The sequence below is a fragment of the Schistocerca piceifrons genome, chromosome 3 (assembly GCF_021461385.2).
Source record: "Schistocerca piceifrons isolate TAMUIC-IGC-003096 chromosome 3, iqSchPice1.1, whole genome shotgun sequence".
NCBI lineage: Eukaryota > Metazoa > Arthropoda > Insecta > Orthoptera > Acrididae > Schistocerca > Schistocerca piceifrons.
Window position 1 is genome coordinate 613,533,660 of NC_060140.1, and position 24,826 is coordinate 613,558,485.

Sequence of the window (24,826 nt, forward strand, 5' to 3'; positions counted from 1 at the left end):
TATTATTAAATGAATACATAACTGCAAAACAATAACGAGAAGGTGTTACCTCCATAAAATATATGTGAGTATGCATACAAAGTGGTTTAAAGTGGAATGACCATATACAACTAACGCAGGAAAGGCAGATGCCAGTTACACTATGTGATCAAAAGTATTTGGACACCTGACTGAAAATGACTTACAAGCTCAAGGCACCCTCCATTGGTAATGCTGGAATTCAATATGGTGTTGGCCCACCCTTAGCCTTGATGACAGCTTCCACTCTCACAGGCATACATTCAATCAGGTGTTGGAAGGTTTCTTGGGAATGGCAGCCCATTATTCATGGAGTGCTGCACTGAGGAGAGGTACCGATGTCTGTCGGTGAGGCCTGGCACAAAGTCGGCATTCCAAAACATCCCAAAGGTGTTCTATAGGATTCAGCTCAGGACTCTGTGCAGGCCACTCCATTACAGGGATGTTACTGTCATGTAACCATCTCGCCACAGGCCGTGCATTATGAACAGGTGCTTGATCGTGTTGAAAGATGCAGTCGCCATACCCGAATTGCTCTCCCACTGTGGGAAGCAAGAAGGTGCTTAAAACGGCAATGTAGGCCTGTGCTGTGATGGTGCCAAACAAAACAACAAGGGATGCAACTCCCCTCCATGAAAAACACGACCACACCATGACACCACCGCCTCCGATTTTTACGTTGGCACTGCACATGCTGGCAGATGACGTTAACCGGGCATTCACCATACCCACACACTGCTATTTGATCGCCACATTGTTTACTGTGATTCATCACTCCGCACAATGTTTTTCCACTGTTCAGTCGTCCGATGTTTACGCTCCTTGCAACAAGCAAGGCATCATCTGGCACTTACTGGCATGATGTGTGGTTTATGAACAGCTGCTCGACCATGAAATATGAAATCCAAGTTTCCTCGACTCCTGCCTAACTGTCATAGTACGTGCAGTGGGTCCTGATGCAGTTTGGAATTCGTATGTGATGGTCTGGATAGATGTCTGCCTATTACACATTACGACTCTCTTCAACTGGCAGCAGTCTCTGTCAGTCAACAGAAGAGGTCCCTTCGTGTTTCCACTTCAGTATCACATCAGAAACAGTGGGTCTAGGGATGTTTAGGAGTGTGGAAATCTTGCGTACAGACGTATGACACAAGTGACACACAATCACCTGACCACATTTGAAGTCCGTGAATTCTGCGGAGCGTCCCCTTTCTGCTCTCTCATGATGTCTAATGACTACTTAGGTTACTTATATGGAGTACCTGGCAGTAGGTGGCAGCACAATTCACCTAATATGAAAAACATTTCTGGGGGTGTCCGGATAGTTTTGATCACATAGTGTAGATTCGTCGGAAGAGTCCTCAGGAACTTTATCTAGTCCGTCAACAGCAGAGGCAGCTTAAAAAACCCTCATTCGACCAATACTTTAGTACTGTTCATCAGTATGGGATCTGTAGGCTTTATAGAAGTAGAAATAATCCAAAGAAAAACATGATCATTCAGCAAGCAACTCTAGTGGCAGACACTGCAAGAGAGGCATTCTGCATTAAGGTGCAGTTTATTGTTAAAGTTCCAAGGTTGTACATTCGTAGAAGAGTCAACAAATACGTTCTAAGGCGAAAAAAGAAAATGATATACTGTGTCACAATTATCAGAATGGGACAGAAATGCGCATCTACAGACAAACAAATGATTACAATTTCAGAAAAATTGGATGATTTAGTAAGGAGAAAGAGTTTCACGAATTGAATAACTCAATAATGCACTGGTTCACCTTTAGCCCTTATGCAAGCAGTTATTCGGCTTGACATTAATTGACACAGTTGTTGGATGTCTTCCTGATGGATATTGTGCCAGATTCTGCCCAATCAGCACGTTACAACAAAAAAATCCTGAAATGATTGGAGGGCTCTGCCCCTAGTACTCCAAATGTTCCGCAATGGGTATAGATCTGGCGATCTGAAAGGTAAGCCCAGCATGGCTTGCCATGGTCAGTAAAGCAGAGTGGTTCTGCTATGAAAATAAATGGCACCCAAGATAATTACCGCTGGTTATCAGACCATATGGTGGGCGACAGTCAGGCTGATAACCCAATGCTGTCCGAGGCGTCTCCAGCCACGTCTTTGGCCTGGAATCTCATTGACTGGAGTAAAATTGTCTTCAGTGATGAGTCCTGCTTACAAGAGAATCTCCCCATTGCAGACCCCTCAAATTTAGTGGTAAGAGGGCCCAGTGGACTGCCAGTCAAAAACTGAACACCGATCAAGCACAAAAAGAGGAAAAAAAGCAAAATAGAAACACTGAAAGATCCAAGAACCAGAAATGGAAAATAGAGCAGCTGGGAAGAGAAATGGCATTGTAGTTAAGAGGTTATGGTGTTGAACTGCCAAAGAGGTGAGCCATGTTCAAACCTCCCTCGTGCCTACTTTTTTTCCCCACTTTATTCAAAATTGTGTCTATGTCATGGCATAATACCCGTTTACAACAGTGAGGTATAAGATAGGGACCTATAATGAAAGATGATTCTGTACAACTCCATTAGCAGCCAAAAGGAAGTGGCTTTTGAATGGAAACCTCAAATGTTTGATGACAAGTTGACAAGTCAACTGAATCCTCCAGTGTCTTGTGTGATATACAGGGCATTAATGACAAATGTGTCATATGACAGGAATCTCTCATTGATGAACTTAATTTGTATGACTGGTAAGAGAATGAGATATGCCTCCTTGCCCGATATTGGTGTTTGTGAGAGTGTGAATTTGATTACTTCCAAGGAAATGATGGAAACATAATAGTTTGTCACATAATCTGCAACAAATGGATGCAAAAGTTTCACAATCACTCAAATTCTCTGTGCTCTGCCAAAACACATTTTCAATGTTTTTGAAGTTGTGTTCTGTTTTGGAAGCCTTGACTCGAATTTTTTGTTGTAACATAGTTCACACCCCTTTACTTGTTGTTTTAATTTCTGTGAGACGTCCTATGTGGTATATCGCCTGCTCTGACTATTCATCACATTTACTTGTGACAGAAAGGTATTCTTACCATGACTCATATTCCATAACCAACCTATAATATGACAACTGCCAAGACTACAGAAAAAGAACAAACATTTCAATGAGCAGGCGAACAGTTCATAATGTTCTGGGGGAAAAAAAAAATAATAATAATAAAAATAATTATGACAACAATAACAATAATAATAATAATAATAATAATAAACAACAACACAAGGGAGTTTTGAAAACAGCTTGCCCGCTTGGGAGTCCAACGCCATGAAACCTTACCCATGATGACGATGCTGTTTCAGGCTGCTCTTTGTAGCACTTCTTGTTCTTGGATCGTTTATCACAATTCAGTACTCCTTCTTCCTGTTTTCATGCTTTATTTGTGTCCAGTTTTTGATGGCTATCCACTGGGCAATCTTGCCACTAAATCTGAGGAGGGTGTGCTGGGGAGTTTCCCCTGTTAGAAATGAGCCCCATGACCAGTGAAGACATGTCTGGAGACGCAGAGGACAGCAGTGGGATACCAACCTGACTGTTACCAAATGCCGGCCGTGGTGGCCAAGCGGTTCTAGGCGCTACAGTCTGGAACCGCGCGACCGCTATGGTTGCAGGTTCGAATCCTGCCTCGGGCATGGATGTGTGTGATGTCCTTAGGTTAGTTAGGTATAAGTAGTTCTAAGTTCTAGGGGACTGATGACCTTAGAAGTTAAGTCCAATAGTGCTCAGAGCCATTTGAACCATTTTTTTGTTACCAAATACAGGGCCTGACAACCAGGAGTGAAAGTCTGGAGTGACATTTCTTTACACGTCATGACCCCTTTGGTTGTCATTCGCAGCACCCTTATAGCACTGCAGTATTTCAATGATATTCTACAATCCATTTTGTTTTCCTTCATGGAATGCCATCCTAGGCTCATATTTCAGCAATATAACAACCACCCGCACATGGTGAGAGTTTCTATTGCTCGTCTTCAAGCTTGACAAACCCTACCTTGACCAACAAGGTTGCCGGATCCCTCCGCACTTTAAAACATTTGGAGTATTATGGACAGAGCCTTCCATTTTTGATGATCTAATGCTCCAGTCAGATAGAATTTGACATAACTTGCTGCATGGGGACTTTCTACACCTTTATCAATCAATTCCACACTGATTAACTGCTTGCGTAAGGGCCAGAAGTGGTCCAACACGTTGCTGACTTAATTGATTTGTGAAACTATTTCTCTTGAATAAATCATACAATTTTCATGAAATTACAATAATTTGTTTTTCTTTAGACGTACCTCACATCTACCAGTTTCTATCCCACTCGGATAATTCCTTCATTGCACATCATCGTTTTTTGTCTTAGCACATATATTGCTTCCACCTATGTATACATCACTAAAATACCATGAAGGTAAAATCAGATTTGTTCACACATAGAGGCTTACTGTCAATTGTTCTTTCTGCAAAACATTTGCGACTGTAAAAGGAAAGGGGGAGTGATAGTGCTACACAAACCACTCTCTGCCACACACTGTAAGATGGCTTGTAGAGTACAGATTAAGATGTAGGTATCTGGTGTTAAATAATGTAGAGTCAGGTAAATGATAAGATCCTTGGTGATATGCAATATTTTATTGCCTATTGATTGGTTGATACTCAGAAACTAAAAACAAAACTTTCTGAAAAACAGCAATTTATATCAGGAATGCTGCAGTGAACAACAATATCTAGACTGCCCAGAACATTTTGTCCCTTTAAGACTAGCTGGTGATGACTACTTTGTTTGGTCAGTTCGTAATACTGTCTTGTCACTTCTTTTGTTTAATGTGGGCACCTTTTTGTGTTTATGCAGTTAGAAAACAGTTTTAACTTTTTTCTGACACATCTATCAGTAGTGAACAAGATTTAATTACATGAGTTTTTTCATGCTTTACATTTCTTTGATAAAATGACTGTCATACTGCCATTTCTCATATCAATTATATGTTCTTAGACAACACGTATGTTACTTATAATGAACATCATCACTTTTCCTTAAATTATCTGGTTCAATGTATTCAAAGAGTTTAACTCTTTACAATTTAGATTCCTAGAATACATCCTGCAAAATTCCTTTTTCCTTTGTTGCTGACTGTAATATGACTCCAGAATCAGATTTTCACTCTGCAGTGGAGTGTGCGCTGATATGAAACTTACTGGCAGATTAAAACTGTGTGCCCGACCGAGACTCGAACTCGGGACCTTTGCCTTTCGCGGGCAAGTGCTCTACCATCTGAGCTACCGAAGCACGACTCACGCCCGGTACTCACAGCTTTACTTCTGCCAGTATCTCGTCTCCTACCTTCCAAACTTTACACAAGCTCTCCTGCGAACCTTGCAGAACTAGCACTCCTGAAAGAAAGGATACTGCGGAGACACGGCTTAGCACTCAGCCTGGGGGATGTTTCCAGAATGAGATTTTTACTCTGCAGCAGAGGGTGTGCTGATATGAAACTTACTGGTAGATTAAAACTGTGTGCCCGACTGAGACTCGAACTCGGGACCTTTGCCTTTCGCAGGCAAGTGCTCTACCAGCTGAGCTACCTAAGTACAACTCACGCCCGGTACTCACAGCTTTACTTCTGCCAGTATCTCGTCTCCTACCTTCCAAACTTTACAGAAACTCTCCTGCGAACCTTGTGTGAGTCGTGCTTCGGTAGCTCATATGGTAGAGCACTTGCCCGCGAAAGGCAAAGGTCCCGAGTTCAAGTCACGGTCGGGCACACAGTTTTAATCTGTCAGTAAGTTTTGTAAAATGACTGATCTTTCTGGTTGGAGATGCAAAATTCCGACAAAAAGTTTCAATAAAGTTTCAATCGTGATCTAAATGTGAACTTCTCAGACCCCTAACCCCACCCCCTACCCAAACCAAGTCAAAAGTTTTAGAATCTCTGGGTTGTGAACACTAAGGAAGCTTCATAGATCACAGTCTTCTGCTTCTTTTGACTGTTCACACAAAGTATCGACTGTTCTAATCTTCAAACATATTTGATGATATATTTACATCTGGAAGGTGTGTAATTCCAATGATCATGAAAAATAATTCGAATGAGGGTGAATTTGTCAAGGTTGGATTAGAGTCCGAAACATGTAGTGTCAACATATGTCCTATTATTAGTTAAGTGATGGATATGTCAAAAATGAAGTATGAAACAAGACTCTAATCAGTAACAAACAAGGACAAAAATACCATACAGAAACAGTTTGCACATCAAATATGTTGGATAAAATTTGCATAACAGTAGCAGCAGGTTTATAGATTTTCATTTCTGTGATTTAGAATGACAAAAAAGAACTCAGCATATATGATGCTGTGCCATGAAATTTCTACTCAACACTTTGAGAAATACATGGCACTTAAGTGTTAACCAAATTCGTTATTCAATTTGGTTCTTTCAACATCAATTTTCTGTTTGACTATCATTAAAGATGAATATTTTGTTATTATTGTAGGCTTACAACTAACTTCCTACATTAAAATCATCCATGGAATCAATCATATAGAGGTGACGGTGGTGAAAGATTAACTAATGAAAGGAATCTCAAGAAAAGGTTTGGTGGTGCTTTCATTTTCCAATGAGACCCAAGACTGGAACCTATGTCCAATGTGTCATGTGTCTCCTCCATACTATACACTTTTAAATACCAATTTACTGGTGTATATTAGAATAGAAAAGTAAAAGGCTGTAGATCACTGACAAGTGATTAACAAATCAACTTTTACATCTACATCTCCCAAGAAAGTGTTCATGACAAACAGTACTACTGAACAAAATAGACAATTAAAACACATTTATAATTCACTTATACAGTGCTACATATTAAGATATATTCTCAAGTCATTAATTCGAAAATTTATATAACTTACTAGAAACTAAAAAAATCTTTTTTTTTTCCTTTTCATTTCTCCTGCCAACCCATTTTGACTCCTCATTACTGCCATGGTCCACTGTGGACTGTGCCGTATCTTTCAACCCCTCATCAACCCATTTCTTTATTTATACTAACAAAGAGATACAGGGGCTGGCCAGTACTTACCTCAGCTCAGTACAGCCGATAGATACACATAAAACAGAACTGAAAATTTACATACCTAGCTTTCAGAACTTAGTTCCTTCATCAGGGAGGAGAGGGGGGAGAAAAGGGAAGAAGGGAAAGTGGATTCAGTTACTCACAACCCAGGTTATGAAGCAACAGGGAAAGGTAGACAGGGAGGGTAGCAAGGATGGAGGCATAGTTGTCAGAGGGAAGCCAAAGATCTTCACATTAGCAGGTAGACCTCTCACAAACATGACCGCTATCTCCAGCCGCTTGGGCAATAGAGCTGTTTCAATCTTTTAGCATTAAAATTGCAATTGTAATACTATTAGTTGAACATATTTTCAACAATATGTGCACACCAACGACTAAGCAATGTATTTGATAATTTTCAACCCTGTAATCTGGCAATGGACTAGTAATATTACACTTATTTCTATAACCTTCATAAGCCATTACTTCCTAATGTTTAGGCATCATTTCTCACAGTCAGTATTTCTTTCACTCAACAATTAAATACTGTTAGGCAAACTGATTGCCACTGTAAACACGCATGACAGCAATACACGCATGTGTCCATTGAAGTGCGCACACTTACATTTCTTTCCTTAAGTCAACTACAAACAACTACCTTTTTTTAATTTTACTAAAATCCACTTACTTAATCTTCTCCAAGTATTCAGGTGTATTCTGATTTGCCATGTTAGATGGACTAATGTGCAGTTTAAAATCTGGACCAAAATATTCAAAATAATCGTTGTATGGCAATTCATTGGCTATTTCAACACCAAGAGCTACTGAAGTCTCATAAGTCCAACATCGTGAAACATTCCGTATCGTGTAGCCACCACCACCGACCATTAAAAATGGTAGTCCATATTTTTTTACAAATTCCACACACTTCCCATGGCCTGTTTGAAACAGATTAAAATACACAACAGTTCAAAAGAGATACTTAAATACGAATTATAGAAAACTTTAAAACATAACATAATTCCAAGAGCTGCCATCCTTTATTGTGAAGTAAGATGTAATTTACAAGCTAAAATTGTCAACAAAGCAAAAACTTCACAATAGCATAATAGAAGTTCCTCCTACAACATAGGAAACAGCTCACAGGACACAAATAATAATAGGTTGCACTTTATCAATTTTCCTGACATAACTTTAGCACTGTGCAGTGAGATTGCTCATGTCTTTTGACAGAAACTGTGTTACTGCACAGGGAGGAGGATCTGAAGTACATTCAATTTCAAAACATCAGCAGTGGGGAAATACATGTCAGTGCATCTCATGCTTGCTAAATGAATAAAAATATTACTTACCATTAAATGCTTATTATTATTGACTGCTGTGAAAGTCTTCAAGTCTTTAAATTGTGGTTTCATCAGCTGTATGACCAATTTCTGTTGCAGTTGAATAGAATTTCCTTTCTATTCAATGTATATCACAAAGTGTGTGTCCAGTCACTTTCATCATCACTACTGGTATTATGGCCTTTCCAATATCCTGCTCCATTAATTCACATCTCTTTTTAATAACTGTTAAGTATGCCCACAATTTAGCTCAGTCTTCCACCACCACCTCTTTCTTGCAGTTTTGTGACAGCCCCTTTTTAAGTTTTCAAGTTTAACATTTCTTGCAAATATTTTTTGTTTAATTATGTTCCAAACTGATTTAATTGGATTTAGGTTGCAGATGTAGGCAGATAATTGTAAAAAGAAAACATCTAAATCTCTGTTGACGGTGTATGAAGTGTTAGCTTTATTTGCTCTAACAATTTCCATCATTCTTGGTAAGCCCCAGTTTCTCTTCTTTACACAACTTCAGAAGACTGAGTGAGTTTGCTACTCACTATTTGTGATAATTTCTTCAGAGGTACCTCCACTCTCCTTTTTATTAAAATATGTAGTAAGTATTCTGCAGTGTGTACAAACAGCAGCTGTACTACTCATATTAGCAATCATTGGTGTGCTAATGTAACTTGTGCAGAATAAATGGATTCCCCACTCCCTGACCTTTGACTCTTTGTGCAGTTAGTTCAAATATTTTCCGCAAGTAAAGACGTTAAATACAGGCAACATGTTTATCATGGTTAGAAAATATATAACTATTCATTCTGTCAAATCATTTACATTCATATCACAAAATTATTTGATTTGTTGAAATTCACTCAGATATGAAATATCAAGACAACAGGACCAGGCCAACATTGTCTGCATAGCGAGCAACAGTAAATACAATACCAAAGATGTCTGATAATGACAGTTAAAAAACTAATGAGTAAGTAATTATTTAACTGATACTTGTTGAATTAGGCATTACATAACTTTATTTTCAACCAGAACAATTCTTCTGAATGGAGAAAGGGAAAGGCCACAAGCAGGAAAGAGAGTGACATTTGTCAGTGGCTAAGAGAAGAAGTCCAAAACTCAGGCATACACAAGATGCAGGAGACTTTTGGAAAACCACCATCAAAGGGAAAAATTATTTGATGTGTCTCCTACAAACGTGCTGTCAGATGTCACACTGTTAACAGCTTTCAAATTCAGTTAATAAAATGAATGATTGGAAAATTGTCATTATCTATTAAAAGCACAGGACATAAGTTGAAAAAGGACAAATTTCTATTTTCTTGTTTGGTAGCAAACCTGACCAAACCCCTATTATTTTTATTTAAATGGAAATAATTCTGTATTTTATGGTAGAACCTGACTTATAGCTGAAGCAGCACAGGGGCTCAATACAATAATACAGGGTGATTCAAAAAGAATACCACAACTTTAGGAATTTAAAACTCTGCAACGACAAAAGGCAGAGCTAAGCACTACCTGTCGGCGAATTAAGGGAGCTATAAAGCTTCATTTAGTTGTACATTTGTTCGCCATTTCAGCCAATAAAGTTTTTGGTCCCTTTTTCTTCGAAGGTGCTACTGTAACTGGACTACAGTATCTGGAGATGTTAGAGAATTGGCTGTTCCCTCAGCTCGAACAAGAAGCACAACAATTCATATTTCAGCAGGATGGAGCGCCACCACATTGGCACTTATCTGTCCGTAACTACCTGAACGTCAACTACCCGAGGCGATGGATCGGCCGCCAGGCAGCCCGTGACAGAGCACGTCATCACTGGCCTCCAAGAAGCCCTGATCTTACCCCCTGCGATTTTTTCTTATGGGGGTATGTTAAGGATATGGTGTTTCGGCCACCTCTCCCAGCCACCATTGATGATTTGAAACGAGAAATAACAGCAGCTATCCAAACTGTTACGCCCGATATGCTACAGAGAGTGTGGAACGAGTTGGAGTATCGGGTTGATATTGCTCGTGTGTCTGGAGGGGGCCATATTGAACATCTCTGAACTTGTTTTTGAGTGAAAAAAAAACCTTTTTAAATACTCTTTGTAATGATGTATAACAGAAGGTTATATTATGTTTCTTTCATTAAATACACATTTTTAAAGTTGTGGTATTCTTTTTGAATCACCCTGTATTACCTTAACATTTTCTAATACAGGTCACATCAGATAAATAATATTCTAACCCAATGATTGTGGAACTGCATCATCATTTTCATCAAACAGAATATTGACAAAAAAAGCAAGGAAGTCCTGAGCTTGGAGGATGCAAACCTACAGCTGCGAACACTGTCCAAGACACTGAAAGAACATGTTCATCTAAATGTGTTCGTAGACCTTACCACCTACTTTTCCTTTCAGTGTGAACACCAGGATATGATCATCCAAACCATCATGGACCATCCGTTGTTACAGTTGTAACAGTACAATCTGTACTTTACACCTCCTCTGTGTGTTCTCCATATAACATCTGCTGTACATAACACAACCACAGGACATGTTTCAACTGGTCAATAGATTAGTAGAGATTCGTGAATCTGTGAAGAGATCTATGCATGAAGTTTACAACAACTACCACCGTCACACCTTAGCAGAAAATCTGCCAGAGAACCTCAGAAAATTCTGGCCCTATGTAAGATTGCTAAGCAGGTCTAAGATTTCTACTCAGTCCCTTGTTAACCAGTCTGGTGTGGCAAGTGACAATAGCAAAACAAAAAGCGATGTTTTAAATTTCACGTTCAAGAAATTGTTCACACAGGAGAATCGCACAAACATACCATCATTTGACCATTGGACAGACTCCTGTATGAACAACATAGAAATAAGCATCTCTGGTGTAGAGAAACAACTGAAAGAGTAGAGAACAAGTTAGCCGCCAGGTCTGGATGGAATCGCAATTCGCTTTTACGAAGGGTACTCTACGGCACAGGTCCCCCACCTACCCTGCATTTATCATTAACTCTTGCCCAACACAAGAGTCCCAAGTGATTGGAAAACGGTGCAGGTGACTCAAGCTTACAAGAAGGGTAAAAGAACAGACCCACAAAATTATGGACCAATATCCCTAGCTTTGGTCTGCTGCAGAATCCTTGGGACATATTCTCAGTTAGAATATAATAAACTTTATTGAGAGGTCACCAATTGGGACACGTCGAATTCGCACAAATTGCGTGTGTAGAAGGAGGTGGGTCTCCATATTACGTGCCTTAAATATTTCGCCTGAGTGGGCCTTCAGAAAGGAGAAAATGCTCTCGAAAGTTTTTCCAATACCACTATATACCTTACTCAGAGTTCTGTTCATCATTAACGGCATAGCGTTAATGGTCAAGCGCATTGCTTATGGAACAGGTGACCTGGGATCAATCCCAAGTGCTTTCTGATTTTTTTCTGTTTTTCCCCCCATTGTTTCTTTCACTTCATTTCTTCCAATTGTTCAATTATTTACAGTAGAAATTAAACACATTCAAGCAGTATTTTTATTGAATTAGGCAAAAGTTTTAATGAAAATAAAGTTTCCGAAGATTCTTGTGATTATGTGCACTACTTTTTATTCATTATCACAGTAGAAGGTTTGCAATTTGATGGTGACGTCTATCATAGAAACATGTCAAACATATATATGTTTCACACCAGGCACATTCTATGAAGGCATTGTTTGAGCAGTTACATTTTGCTGAAACATGCGTCATTGGAAAGGACACTTCATTCAAGTTTTGAAACGACTGTTTATCCGCTATCAGTTTGGATGCAAACCAAGCGTGCTGGATCATAGCAGTGAACACAGGAACATAGGAGCACTGAATTGATGCTGCACGATCAAATGTATTTCAATTGCATCTTCTCTTGGTGATATTTCTCGCTGTTGTCGGAGCAATTCAGGGGCACTTTGCAGTCTTAATTGGAATTTTGACTTGGCAATAGAAATATACATCACAAGGTTGAACCAAAGGTGTACATTTTGGTGAAATGACCTTCATGGTACACACTGCCTCGCCTAGCTCAATCTTAATTGTCTCATCATACGATGTTGAATCTGTTTTGCCACTCCAAGAATCCACCAACAGAAGAAATTTATTGTCTATGACGTATGGGTTCAATGTTGTTTCCAATAATGTTGCATAAAGCTCTTTTGTTAGTTTCCCTGACATGGAACAAGTAACGACAACATTTTCATACTCGTCTTCTAATTTTTTGACAATGGCAGCAACCCGAGGACCGAATTTATTCGCAGGCTCTTGCAAACATAAAAACACAAGGGGTGAAAGTTTCCCTGAAACGGTTAAACTGTACTGTGCTGTGTAAGAGTGGGTGGCCTTCGATAGATTGAGTTTCTTCACCATAACAGTCTTTGCACCTTTGACATCCAGAGACCTGTTGTATGTTGACTCATACTGGCATCCGGTCTGGTCAGTGTTAATTATATAGTCGATGTTGAAATGTGGCACTAAATGTCTCATCTACATATGAAGCTTCTCTGCTGCTGCCGCCACTGTTTCGCCCAAAGTTACATCATCATTTTTGCTGACGAATTTCGTGATTTTTCGCTGCCTTATCGAATATTTTTTCTTGAAGGATTTTGCCCAAGTATCAGAAGCTCGGAAGTGAAAATGCTCTGATAAATACAGGAATGCAGCGGTCATTGCCCATTGCTGTAGGGTTCTAGTCATCACCAATTCATAGCAGCTACATGCATCTTGAAATTTATCCCATGTTTCCGAGTCAATTAAGGACAACTTTTCAAGTCTGGAGCCACCTTGGTGTACTTCTTTCTTCCAAATTTTAAGATAATCCCTTTTCTTGAGGATTGGGAATCTAGACTGCAATGTTGCAAATTTCCATTTTGGATGAGCGTCAGCAAATTCCAGGACCTTCTTCTTGTCAGCCAATGTTGCTGATGTACGTGAGGAACTCGTGGAAAAATCTTCAGGAGTATAATCCTCATCTGTACTTGAAGAAGTCACCTGTGACAGATAAAAGAGACTGCATATGATTAACATGAGTGTGTGTGTGTCTCAGAGAGAGAGAGAGAGAGAGAGAGAAAGAGAGATATGTTCCACGTACCTCTTCATAAATATTTTCTTCTTCAGGCTCTGTGCATAGTATCAGATCTTCATCATACTCTATGAAATGCATATTCATAATGTCGATAACTGCCTCTGCAATTGCTTTACCTATGGCTATTACTGTAGGTCTGAAGGACATAGGAGGGTGATCATCCCTTTTTCTTTATAAATTGAAAAAGCGTAGGAAAGAGCACTGGTGAAGTTTGCTTTGAAATCTTCATCAAAAGTTTCGAGATTATCAGTCATTTTTGTTGGATTGCCATGTTTGATTTTGGCACGACGATACTCACAGCTCCACAAATCGTTGCGAACTGACAATAGAGGCACAGTCTAATACATACAGTCACGACACTCACTGGTGAGAAATCCATTACTGTCTGATAGCTGACGAGACGCTTGCAATTCCAACAGTCAGCTAGGGTAACGTCTGTTAGCGTCATATACATAATAAGAATAATATTTTATTTTCTAACCTTTTTGTACGTCATTTACGATATGATTGTTTTATACTTGATTCAAAAGATTGAATGTATTTAAATTCTACAGTAAATAGTTGAACAATCTGAAGAAACGAAGTAAAATAACAATGGGGGGAGGGGGGGGGACGGAAAAAAAATTAGGAAGCACCAGGGATTGGTCTCAGGTCGCCTGTTTCACAAGCAATGCGCTTGGCCATTACGCTATGCCGTTAACGATGAACAGAAAGCTAAATAAGGTACATAGTGCTACCGGAAAAACCTTCGAGAGCATTTTCTCCTTTCCTAAGACCCACTCAGGCGAAATATTTAAGGTACGTGATGTGGAGACCCAACTCCTTCTACACACGCAATTTGGGCAAAATCAGCGTGTCCTGATTGGTGACCTCCCCTTGTGAAAAGCTTATTTCCACAAATCAGCACAGTTTTAGAAAACATCGTTCATGCAAAACTCAGCTTGCTCTTTTCTCACAAGATAAACTGCAAACTATGGATGAATAGCAACAGGCCGATGCCATACTTCCAGATTTCCAGAAAGTGTTTGACACAGTGCCTCACAGCAGGTTGTTAACGAAGGTACTAGCATATGGAATTAGTGCACAGATATTGAAGTGGCTCGAAGACTTCTTAAGCAACAGAACCCAGTATGTTGTCCTCGAAAACAAGTGTTTATCAGAGAAAAGTATACCATCAAGAGTGACCCAGGGAAGTGTGATAGGACCACTGTTGTTTTCTATATACATAAATGATTTGGCAGACAGGGTGGGCAGCAGTCTGCAGTTGTTTGCTGACAATGCTGTGGTGTAGGGTAACATATTGAAGTTGAGTGACTGTAGGAAGATACAAGACGATTTAAACAAAATTTCTAATTGGTGTGATGAATGGCAGCTAGTTTTAAATGGGCAAAAATGTAAGTTAATATGGATGAGTGGGAAGAACAAATCTGTGGTGTTCAAATACAGTATTACTAGTGTGCTTGACACAGTCACATCATTTAAATATCTTGGCATACTGTTGCAAAACAATATGAAATGGAGAAATCATGTGAGAACTGTGGTAGGGAAGCCAAATGGTCAACTCTGCTATATTGGGAGAATTTCAGGAAAGAGTGGTTCACCTGTAAAGGAGACCTTATATAGGACACTGGTGCAACCTGTTCTTGAGTACTGCAGGAGTGTTTGGGATCTGTACCAGTTTGGATGAAGGAAGACATTCAAGCAATTCAGAGGCAGGCTGCTAGATTTGTTACCTGTAGGTTGGAACAACACATAAATGTTAAGGAGATGCTTCAGAAACTCAAATGTGAATCCCTGGAGGGAAGTGTGTTTGTTTTTTAGTTTTTGAGAAACATTAAGAAATTTTAGAGAACCAGCATTTGAAGCTGACTGCTGAACATTTCTATTGCGGTCAATATACACTGCGTGTAAGGACCACGAAGATAAGATACGAGAAATTAGGGCTCATACAGAGCTTACAGACTGTCTTCTTTTCCCTCGCTCTATTTGTTAGTGGAACAGGAAAGGAAATGACTAGTATTGGTACACAACACCCTCCGCCACACACCATATGGCGGCTTGCAGAGAATCGATGCAGAAGTACCAGGTGGTTATTTTTTTTTAGAAGTTTCCCTATTTAACACATTATAACACAGAAACTAATTACTGTACCAAGTACCAAACTTTGTAGCATTAATGTCCAGAGTATGGAATGCATGATACCCATGTGTCACAGTGCCATCGTCCAGTTCCAACTATGGCCACCATATACCATGATCAGTCATTGTGATTCATAGTCTCTCACACCTGACCTGTCACAGTGCACTAGTTGGTGTCTCAACATGAGCTTGGATGAAAGGAGTAGGACATTATTGGTGAAGCTTTATTATCAAAACAATAGTAATGCTGCAACTGCACTTCAAGAATACCACCAGCTGAAAGAATTACAGAAGGGTCCTCTTTCTCCATCTGATGTGTGGAGCATGAAGTAGTAGTTCAAATCAATTAGAGAACTAGGCGTCGCTCTGGGAAGAAGCCGACAACTGGTCATACCACAGGTGGTTGATGAAATAGCTGTTGCTATGGCAGACAGCACTGCGCGCAATTCCTGATCGCCACGCAGTGCATGTGCTGTGTCACGGAAGTTGAATATCCCCGTGGTCCACTGTACGGAAGGTGCTTCGAAACATTCTCAAATGATACCTGTACCAGATCCGTATCACACAGAAACTTCCACCACAGAAGGCTCTCCACTTTCTCACAAGGATTGAAGTTGAGAGGGCTGGCCCTGAACTATCCTATGGACAGACGAAGCTCATGGTATAGCTTCATGGTTATGTTCATCATTGGTCCATTATTTTTTTAACAGGTTCGTGCTAAAGGACCAAAGACGTGCACTGTGACTGGACAGCGTTACTGTGATATGCCTCGCCAGCATGTCATATGCACCCTACAGGAGAGAGATGTATCGAAAGACAGGGTTTACCAGGAGAATAGGAGAATATTCACACATGTTCTGATCCGAAGCACAACATATCAAGAGACGTAGCCAGCATACCTACGGACATGCTTCATTCTGCTGAGCGGAGTGCAATCCTGCACTTTCACACCCTTCTGGACACCGAAAGGCACCATACTGAGCCCCTTTTGTAGCCTTAATGGGTGCCAGTACGTAATGGTATGATGTACCATAGCAGCATATTAAAAGTGTTTCGACTGAACTGATTCTGCATTATTTCTCTTCCGCATGTCCTTGACATTAATGCTACCAAGTTTGGTTCTTGTACATTACTTAGTTTGTGTCACAATGTGTTAAAAATGGTTAGTGTAATTATAACCATCCGGTAGATGTAGATGGGGACAGTGGTTTACCTAACAAGGGAACCTCCCCATCGCACCCCCCTCAGATTTAGTTATAAGTTGGCACAGTGGATAGGCCTTGAAAAACTGAACACAGATCAATTGAGAAAACAGGAAGAAGTTGTGTGGAACTGTGAAAAAATAAACAAAATATACAAACTGAGTAGTTCATGGGAAGATAGGCAACATCAAGGACACTTGTACTGCAGGAGCGCCGTGGTCTCGTGGTAACGTGAGTAGCTGCGGAACGAAAGGTCCTTGGTTCAAATCTTCCATCGAGTGAAAAGTTTAATTTTTTATTTTCAGTTTATGTGACAAACTCTTATGTTTTCATCACTTTTTTGGGAGTGATTATCACATCCACAAGAAAACCTAAATCGGGCAAGGTAGAAGAATCTTTTTACCCATTCACCAAGTGTACAAGTTAGGTGGGTCGACAACATATTCCTGTCATGTGACGCACATGCCGTCACCAGTGTCGTATAGAATATATCAGATGTGTTTTCCTGTGGAGGAATCGATTGCCCTATGACCTTGCGATCAAATGTTTTCGGTTCCCATTGGAGAGGCACGTCCTTTCGTCTACTAATCGCACGGTTTTGCGATGCGGTCGCAAAACACAGACACTAAACTTATTACAGTGAACAGAGACATCAATGAACGAATGGACAGATAATAACTATGCAAAAATAAAGAATGTAAAATTTTCACTCGAGGGAAGACGAGAACCAAGGACCTCTCATTCTGCAGCTGCTCACGCTACCACGGGACCACGGCGCTCCTGAGCTCACATTGTCCATGATGTTGCCTATGTCACCCATGGACTACTAAGTTTGTATATTTTGCTTATTTTTTTAACAGTTCCACACAACTTCTTCCTGTTTTCTCAATTGATCTGTGTTCAGTTTATCAAGGCCTATCCACTGTGCCAACTTATAACTAAATCTGAGGGGGGTGCGATGGGGAGGTTCCCTTGTAAGATAAGAGGCCAGGACACTTACGGGAGCAGACGATGTGTTGCAAGGGTAACCCTCATCTTTGTGGCTCAAAGAAGCTGGTGGTGGAGGGAATGATCCACATAGCTTGGGCTGTGAAGCAGCTTATTCCGACCGATGTGATCGTGTGCAGCTTTCGTGACATTTTACACCACTGGTCGTCGTCTTTCTGATGGTGCAGCATTACTTCCAGCTACTAACCACAACTTATAATCCCCCCCACCACACATTCTTCCCATCAGAACTTTATATCTTTCCCTCTCCTTTCCTGCGTATGATAATGACTTTGCACGATCAAATATCCTCACGCCACAATCCATCCTGTTGCTACCAGTACAATTTGTCCCGTCCTTTTAACTCTATGAATTCACTCTATACTACCCAGTTCTCCTCACAGCCACCTAACACTTTCAGTTGCCAATTTCCTGTGTTATTTGCATTTCCTATCATCATCCCTATCCCAATGGACCACTGCTCGCACATTGCTGCACCAGTTCAGAAAAGTATCTCTTTTTCCTTGCAATAATCCAGTCCCATATCTTGCTCTTTAAATGCTGTCTGAACCATACAATCCCCTCAAAATGCCTACCCATAAAAATCCCGGGAGGGATCCCACTCTCCTCCATTCACAACAACCCACACCTATCCTCAGATTCTGCCCAGTCCCTATCCCTCACGAACCCGGTGCTGCAAAAGCACCTCTCTATGGTACAGGCATTCCAAAACCACCTGTACTCCCTCTGCAAGACACTATTGCAGTGCAATATTCACTACATATGCAACATCTCTGAAATAAAAAAATTTGCACTCCAAAACCTGGAGGAGCATTCCAGACACCACCTCCGCAAACTGTCAACCTACTGGCACCCTAATCCTGTCTTGAGGTACCACTATCCATTAACATCCATCTTATTCATAGTGAACCCCCTTGTCAACCCCTCATAGGTCCCAAAGCCTGCCTATCTGACCATTTTCATTTACCACATCCACCAAAACTCCCTCCCAACACCCCACAAGCCAAGCAAACCTCAAACACCGTTCCTAATCTCTCCGGCAAAAACCTTAGTCCCACATACATTTCAATCCAATCCAAAAGCCTAACCTTCCGCCCTACATCCCATTTTAACAATGTTGGTCTTGTCAGAGACTGCTCTCCTCCTCCTACAGTGGAAACACTCACAGTTACCAATCCCTCCAACCAAACCCAACCTCATCCAGTATTGAACCTTGCCTCTCCCAGTTCATACCACCGTCCGACCGTGACCCTTATTGCCCCTCTCCCCCCTGAACATAACCCCTCCCCCCTAGTCAGCTTCCAGTTACACAACATCAACACTTGTTCAATGAATCATGAAGATGAAATTTCGTAATGATGTGGATGGTGCCAGTAATTCCTCAACTCCAACTTGGCATCCAACCTTCCCCAGATCCCTTCTTAAGAACATCAACCCTTCTGTAGGTGAAAAGACAGCCATACACAACCTGAATACAGATCCACACCTAATCATCCTCCCTAGAGACAAAGGCTCCACCACTGTTATGATTGAGTTGCAGTGACCATCTGACAAAAGGCCTCTCCCAACTGTCCGACTCCTCCACCTACAAGCTCTGTCAGAGTAATCTCATCCCAGAAGTCCAGCATAACCTCTAATCCATACTGAAACCCATGTACTTTCCAGAACTTCTCACCTGAGTTCCATGTCCTTCCACACCCCAATAACACACAGCACACCCATTTCCACCCCAAAAATCCACAAACCCAAATATCTTGGTCACCCCACTGTAGCTGGCTTTCGTGCTGCCACTTAAAGAATTTCTGCTCTTGTTGACCAACACCTCCAACCAATTGCCCGAAACCTCGACTCCCACATCAAAAGTATCCGGACACCCCCAAAAACATACTTTTTCATATTAGGTGCATTGTGCTGCCAGCTACTGCCAGGTATACCATATCAGCGACATCAATAGTCATTAGACATACCGAGAGAGCAGAATGGGGCACTCCACAGAACTCACGGACTTCGAATGGGGTCAGGTGATTGGGTGTCACTTCTGTCATATGTCTGTACGCGAGATTTCCACGCTCCTAAACATCCCTAAACACACTGTTTTCAATGTGACAGTGAAGTGGAAACACAAAGGGACACATACAGCACAAGAGTGTACAGGCCAAACTTGTCTGTTGACTGACTGAAACCGCCAACAGTTGAAGAGGGTCGTAATGTGTAATAGGCAAACATCTATTCAGACCATCACACAGAGATTCCAAACTGCATCAGGATCCACTGCAAGTACTATGAAAGTTAGGTGGGAGGCGAGGAAACTTGGATTTCATGGTGGTCGAGGGGCTGTTCATAAGCCACACATCACGCCGGTAGATGCCAAACGATGCCTCACTTGGTGTAAGGAGTGTAAACATTGGATGATTGAACAGTGGAAAAACATTGTGTGGAGTGATGAATCATGGTACACAATATGGAGATCCAATGGCAGGGTGTGGGTGTGGCGAATGCCTGGTGAACGTTATCTGCCAACATGTGTTGTGCCAACAGTAAAATTCGGAGGCAGTGGTGTTATGGTGTGGTCGTGTTTTTTGTGGAGGGGGCTTGCACCCCTTGTTGTTTTCCATGGCATCTATTACAGCACAGGCCTACATTGATGTTTCAAGCACCTTCTTGCTTCCCACTGTTGAAGAGCAATTCGGGTATGGCGACTGCATCTTTCAACACGATTGGGCACCTGTTCATAATGCATGGCCTACAGCAGAGTGGTTACACAACAACAACATCCCTGTAATGGAGTCCTGACCTGAATCCTATAAAACACCTTTGGTATGTTTTGGAATGCTGACTTTGTGCCAGGTCTCACCGACCAACATCGATACCTCTCCTCAGTGCAGCACTCCGTGAAGAATGGGCTGCCATTACCCAAGAAACCTTACAGCATCTGATTGAACATATGCCTATGAGAGTGGAAGCTGCCATCAAGGTTACGGGTGGACCAACACCATACTGAATTCCAGCATTACCGATGGAGGGTGCCATGAACTTTGAAGTCATTTTCAGCCAAGTGTCCGGATACTTTTGATCACATAGTCCTTCCTTCACCGACTTTCACCAATCCCCATCCCTTAAACTCATGGATCCCTACTTGTCACTGCTGATGCCACCTCCCTATACACCAACATCCCTCATGCCCATTGTCTTTCCACTACTTCTTCCAACATCAGTCAGATTCCAAACCCACCAACTCATTCCTCATGCACCTTACCAACTATGTCCTGACCCACAACTACTTTTCCTTTGAACTGAAGGTTTATAAACAAATCCATGACACAGACATGAGAACCCACATGGCACACTCCTATGTTACCCTTTTTATGGGCAATCTAGAGGAAGGCCTATTGTTGTTGTTGTGGCCTTCAGTCCAGAGACTGGTTTGATGCAGCTCTCCAAGCTACTCTATCCTGTGCAAGCTGCTTCATCTCCCAGTACCTACTGCAACCTACATCCTTCTGAATCTGCTTAGTGTATCCATCTCTTGGTCTCCCTCTACAATTTTTACCCTCCACACTGCCCTCCAATACTAAACTGGTGATCCCTTGATGCCTCAGAACATGTCCTACCAACCGATCCCTTCTTCTAGTCAAGTTGTGCCACAAACTTCTCTTCTCCCTATTCAATACTTCCACATTAGTTATGTGATCTACCCATCTAATCTTCAGCATTCTTCTGTAGCACCACATTTCGAAAGCTTCTATTCTCTTCTTGTCCAAACTAGTAACCGTCCATGTTTCACTTCCATACATGGCTACACTCCATACAAATACTTTCAGAAATGACTTCCTGACACTTAAATCTATACTCGATGTTAACAAATTTCTCTTCTTCAGAAATGATTTCCTTGCCATTGCCAGTCTACATTTTATATCCTCTCTACTTCGACCATCATCAGTTATTTTGCTCCCCAAATAGCAAAACTCCTTTACTACTTTAAGTGTCTCATTTCCTAATCTAATTACCTCAGCATCACCCGACTTAATTTGACTACATTCCATTATCCTCGTTTTGCTTTTGTTGATGTTCATCTTGTATCCTCCTTTCAAGACACTATCCATTCCGTTCAACTGCTCTTCCAAGTCCTTTGCTGTCTCTGACGGAATTACAATGTCATCGGCGAACCTCAAAGTTTTTATTTCTTCTCCATGGATTTTAATACCTACTCCGAATTTTTCTTTTGTTTCCTTTACTGCTTGCTCAATATACAGATTGAATAACATCGGGGAGAGGCTAAAATCCTGTCTCACTCCCTTCCCAACCACTGCTTCCCTTTCATGCCCCTCGACTCTTATAACTGCCATCTGGTTTCTGTACAAATTGTAAGTAGTTTTCGCTCCCTGTATTTTACCCCTGCCACCTTCAGAATTTGAAAGAGAGTATTCCAGTCAACATTGTCAAAAACTTTCTCTAAGTCCACAAATGCTAGAAATGTAGGTTTGCCTTTCCTTAATCTAGCTTCTAAGATAAGTCGTAGGGTCAGTATTGCCTCACGTGTTCCGATATTTCTACGGAATCCAAACTGATCTTCCCGGAGGTCGGCTTCTACTAGTTTTTACATTCATCTGTAAAGAATCCGCGTTAGTATTTTGCAGCTATGACTTATTACACTGATAGTTCAGTAATTTTCACATCTGTCAACACCTGCTTTCTTTGGGATTGGAATTATTATATTCTTCTTGAAGTCTGAGGGTATTTTGCCTGTCTCATACATCTTGCTCACCAGATGGTAGAGTTTTGTCAGGACTGCCTCTCCGAAGGCTGTCAGTAGTTCTAATGGAATGTTGTCTACTCCCGGGGCCTTGTTTCAACTCAGGTCTTTCAGTGCTCTGTCAAACTCTTCACGCAGTATCATATCTCCCATTTCATCTTCATCTACATCCTCTTCCATTTCCAAAATATTGCCTTGCAGTACATTGCCCTTGTATAGACCCTCTATATACTCCTTCCACCTTTCTGCTTTCCCTTCTTTGCTTAGAACAGGGTTTCCATCTGAGCTCTTGATATTCATACAAGTGGTTCTCTTTTCTCCAAAGGTCTCTTTAATTTACCTGTAGGCAGTATCTATCTTATCCCTAGTGAGACAAGCCTCTACATCCTTACATTTGTCCTCTAGCCATCCCTGCTTAGCCATTTTGCACTTCCTGTCGATCTCATTTTTGAGATGTTTGTATTCCTTTTTGCCTGCTTCATTTACTGCATTTTTATATTTTCTCCTTTCATCAATTCAATTCAGTATTTCCTCTGTTACCCAAGGATTTCTACTAGCTCTCATCTTTTTACCCACTTGATCCTCTGCTGCCTTCACTACTTCATCCCTCAAAGCTACCCATTCTTCTTCTACTGTATTTCTTTCCCCATTCTTGTCAATTGTTCCCTTATGCTCTCCCTGAAACTCTATACTACCTCAGGTTTAGTCAGTTTATCCAGGTCCCACCTCCTTAAATTCCCACCTTTTTGCAGTTTCTTCAGTTTTAGTCTACAGTTCATAACCAATAGATTGTGGTCAGAGTCCACATCTGCCCTGGTAATGTCTTACAATTTAAAACCTGGTTCCTAAATCTCTGTCTTACCATTAGATAATCTATCTGAAACGTGTCAGTATCTCCAGGATTCTTCCATGTATACAACCTTCTTTTATGATTCTTGAACCAAGTGTTAGCTATGATTAAGTTGTGCTCTGTGCAAAATTCTACCAGGCGGCTTCCTCTTTCGTTTCTTACCGCCAATCCATATTCACCTACTAAGTTTCCTTCTCTCCCTTTTCCTACTGATGAATTCCAGTCACCCATGACCATTAAATTTTCGTCTCCCTTCACTATCTGAATAATTTCTTTTATTTCTTCTTCGTCATCTGCAGAGCTAGTTGGCATATAAACTTGTACTACTGTGGTAGGCGTGGGCTTCGTATCTATTTTGGCCACAATAATGTGTTCACTATGCTGTCTGTAGTAGCTTACCCGCATTCCAATTTTCATATTCATTGTTAAACCTATTCCTGCAGTACCCCTATTTGATTTAGTGTTTATAACCCTGTAGTCACCTGACCAAAAGTCTTGTTCATCCTGCCACCAAACTTCACTAATTCCCACTATATCTAAGTTAAACCTATCCATTTCAATTTTTAAATTTTCTAACCTACCTGCCCGATTAAGGGATCTGACATTCCACGTTCCGATCCGTAGAATGCCAGTTTTCTTTCTCCTGATAATGACGTCCTCTTGAGTAGCCCCGCCCGGAGATCCGAATGGGGGACTATTTTACCTCCGGAATATTTTACCCAAAAGGACGCCATCATCATTTAACCATACAGTAAAGCTGCATGCCCTCGGGAATAATTACGGCTGTAGTTTCCCCTTGCTTTTAGCCGTTCGCAGTACCAGCACAGCAAGGCCGTTTTGGTTAGTGTTACAAGGCCAGATCAGTCAATCATCCAGACTGTTGCCCCTGCAACTACTGAAAAAGCTGCTGCCCCTCTTCAAGAACCACACGTTTGTCTGGCCTCTCAACAGATACCCCTCCGTTGTGGTTGCACCTACGGTATGGCTATCTGTATCACTGAGGCATGCAAGCCTCCCCACCAACGGCAAGATCCATGGTCCAGGGGGGGAGGGGGGAGGGGGATGCCTAGAGCCTCCCAAAACTACGAATACCTAATCTGCTTCATGTTCATTGATGATATCTTCATGATATGGACTCAGGGCCATGACATCCTATTCACATTCCTTCACAATCCCAATACCCTTTCCCCCATCCACTTCAGTTGGTCAACCTCTAGCCAATGCACATCCTTCCTGGACATTGACCTCCAACCTTCTGACGGCTCCATCCATGCCTCTGCCCACATTACGCCCATAACCAGCAGCAGTACGTGCATTTTGACAGATCCCAATCCTCTCCACACCAAAAAACCTCTCACATACAGCCTAGCCAC

General features: G+C 41.2%; 1 protein-coding gene across 2 annotated transcripts in view; it reads right to left on the minus strand.

The window, feature by feature from the left end:
• The window catches only part of LOC124787645 (histone deacetylase HDAC1), a 147,255-nt gene that overhangs the window by 32,996 nt on the left and 89,433 nt on the right, over positions 1–24,826 (minus strand). For both annotated transcript variants that reach the window (XM_047254431.1, XM_047254430.1), the window contains exon 6: positions 7,753–8,002. In XM_047254431.1, the coding sequence (XP_047110387.1) occupies positions 7,753–8,002 (250 nt within the window). The remainder of the gene's footprint in view (positions 1–7,752; positions 8,003–24,826) is intronic.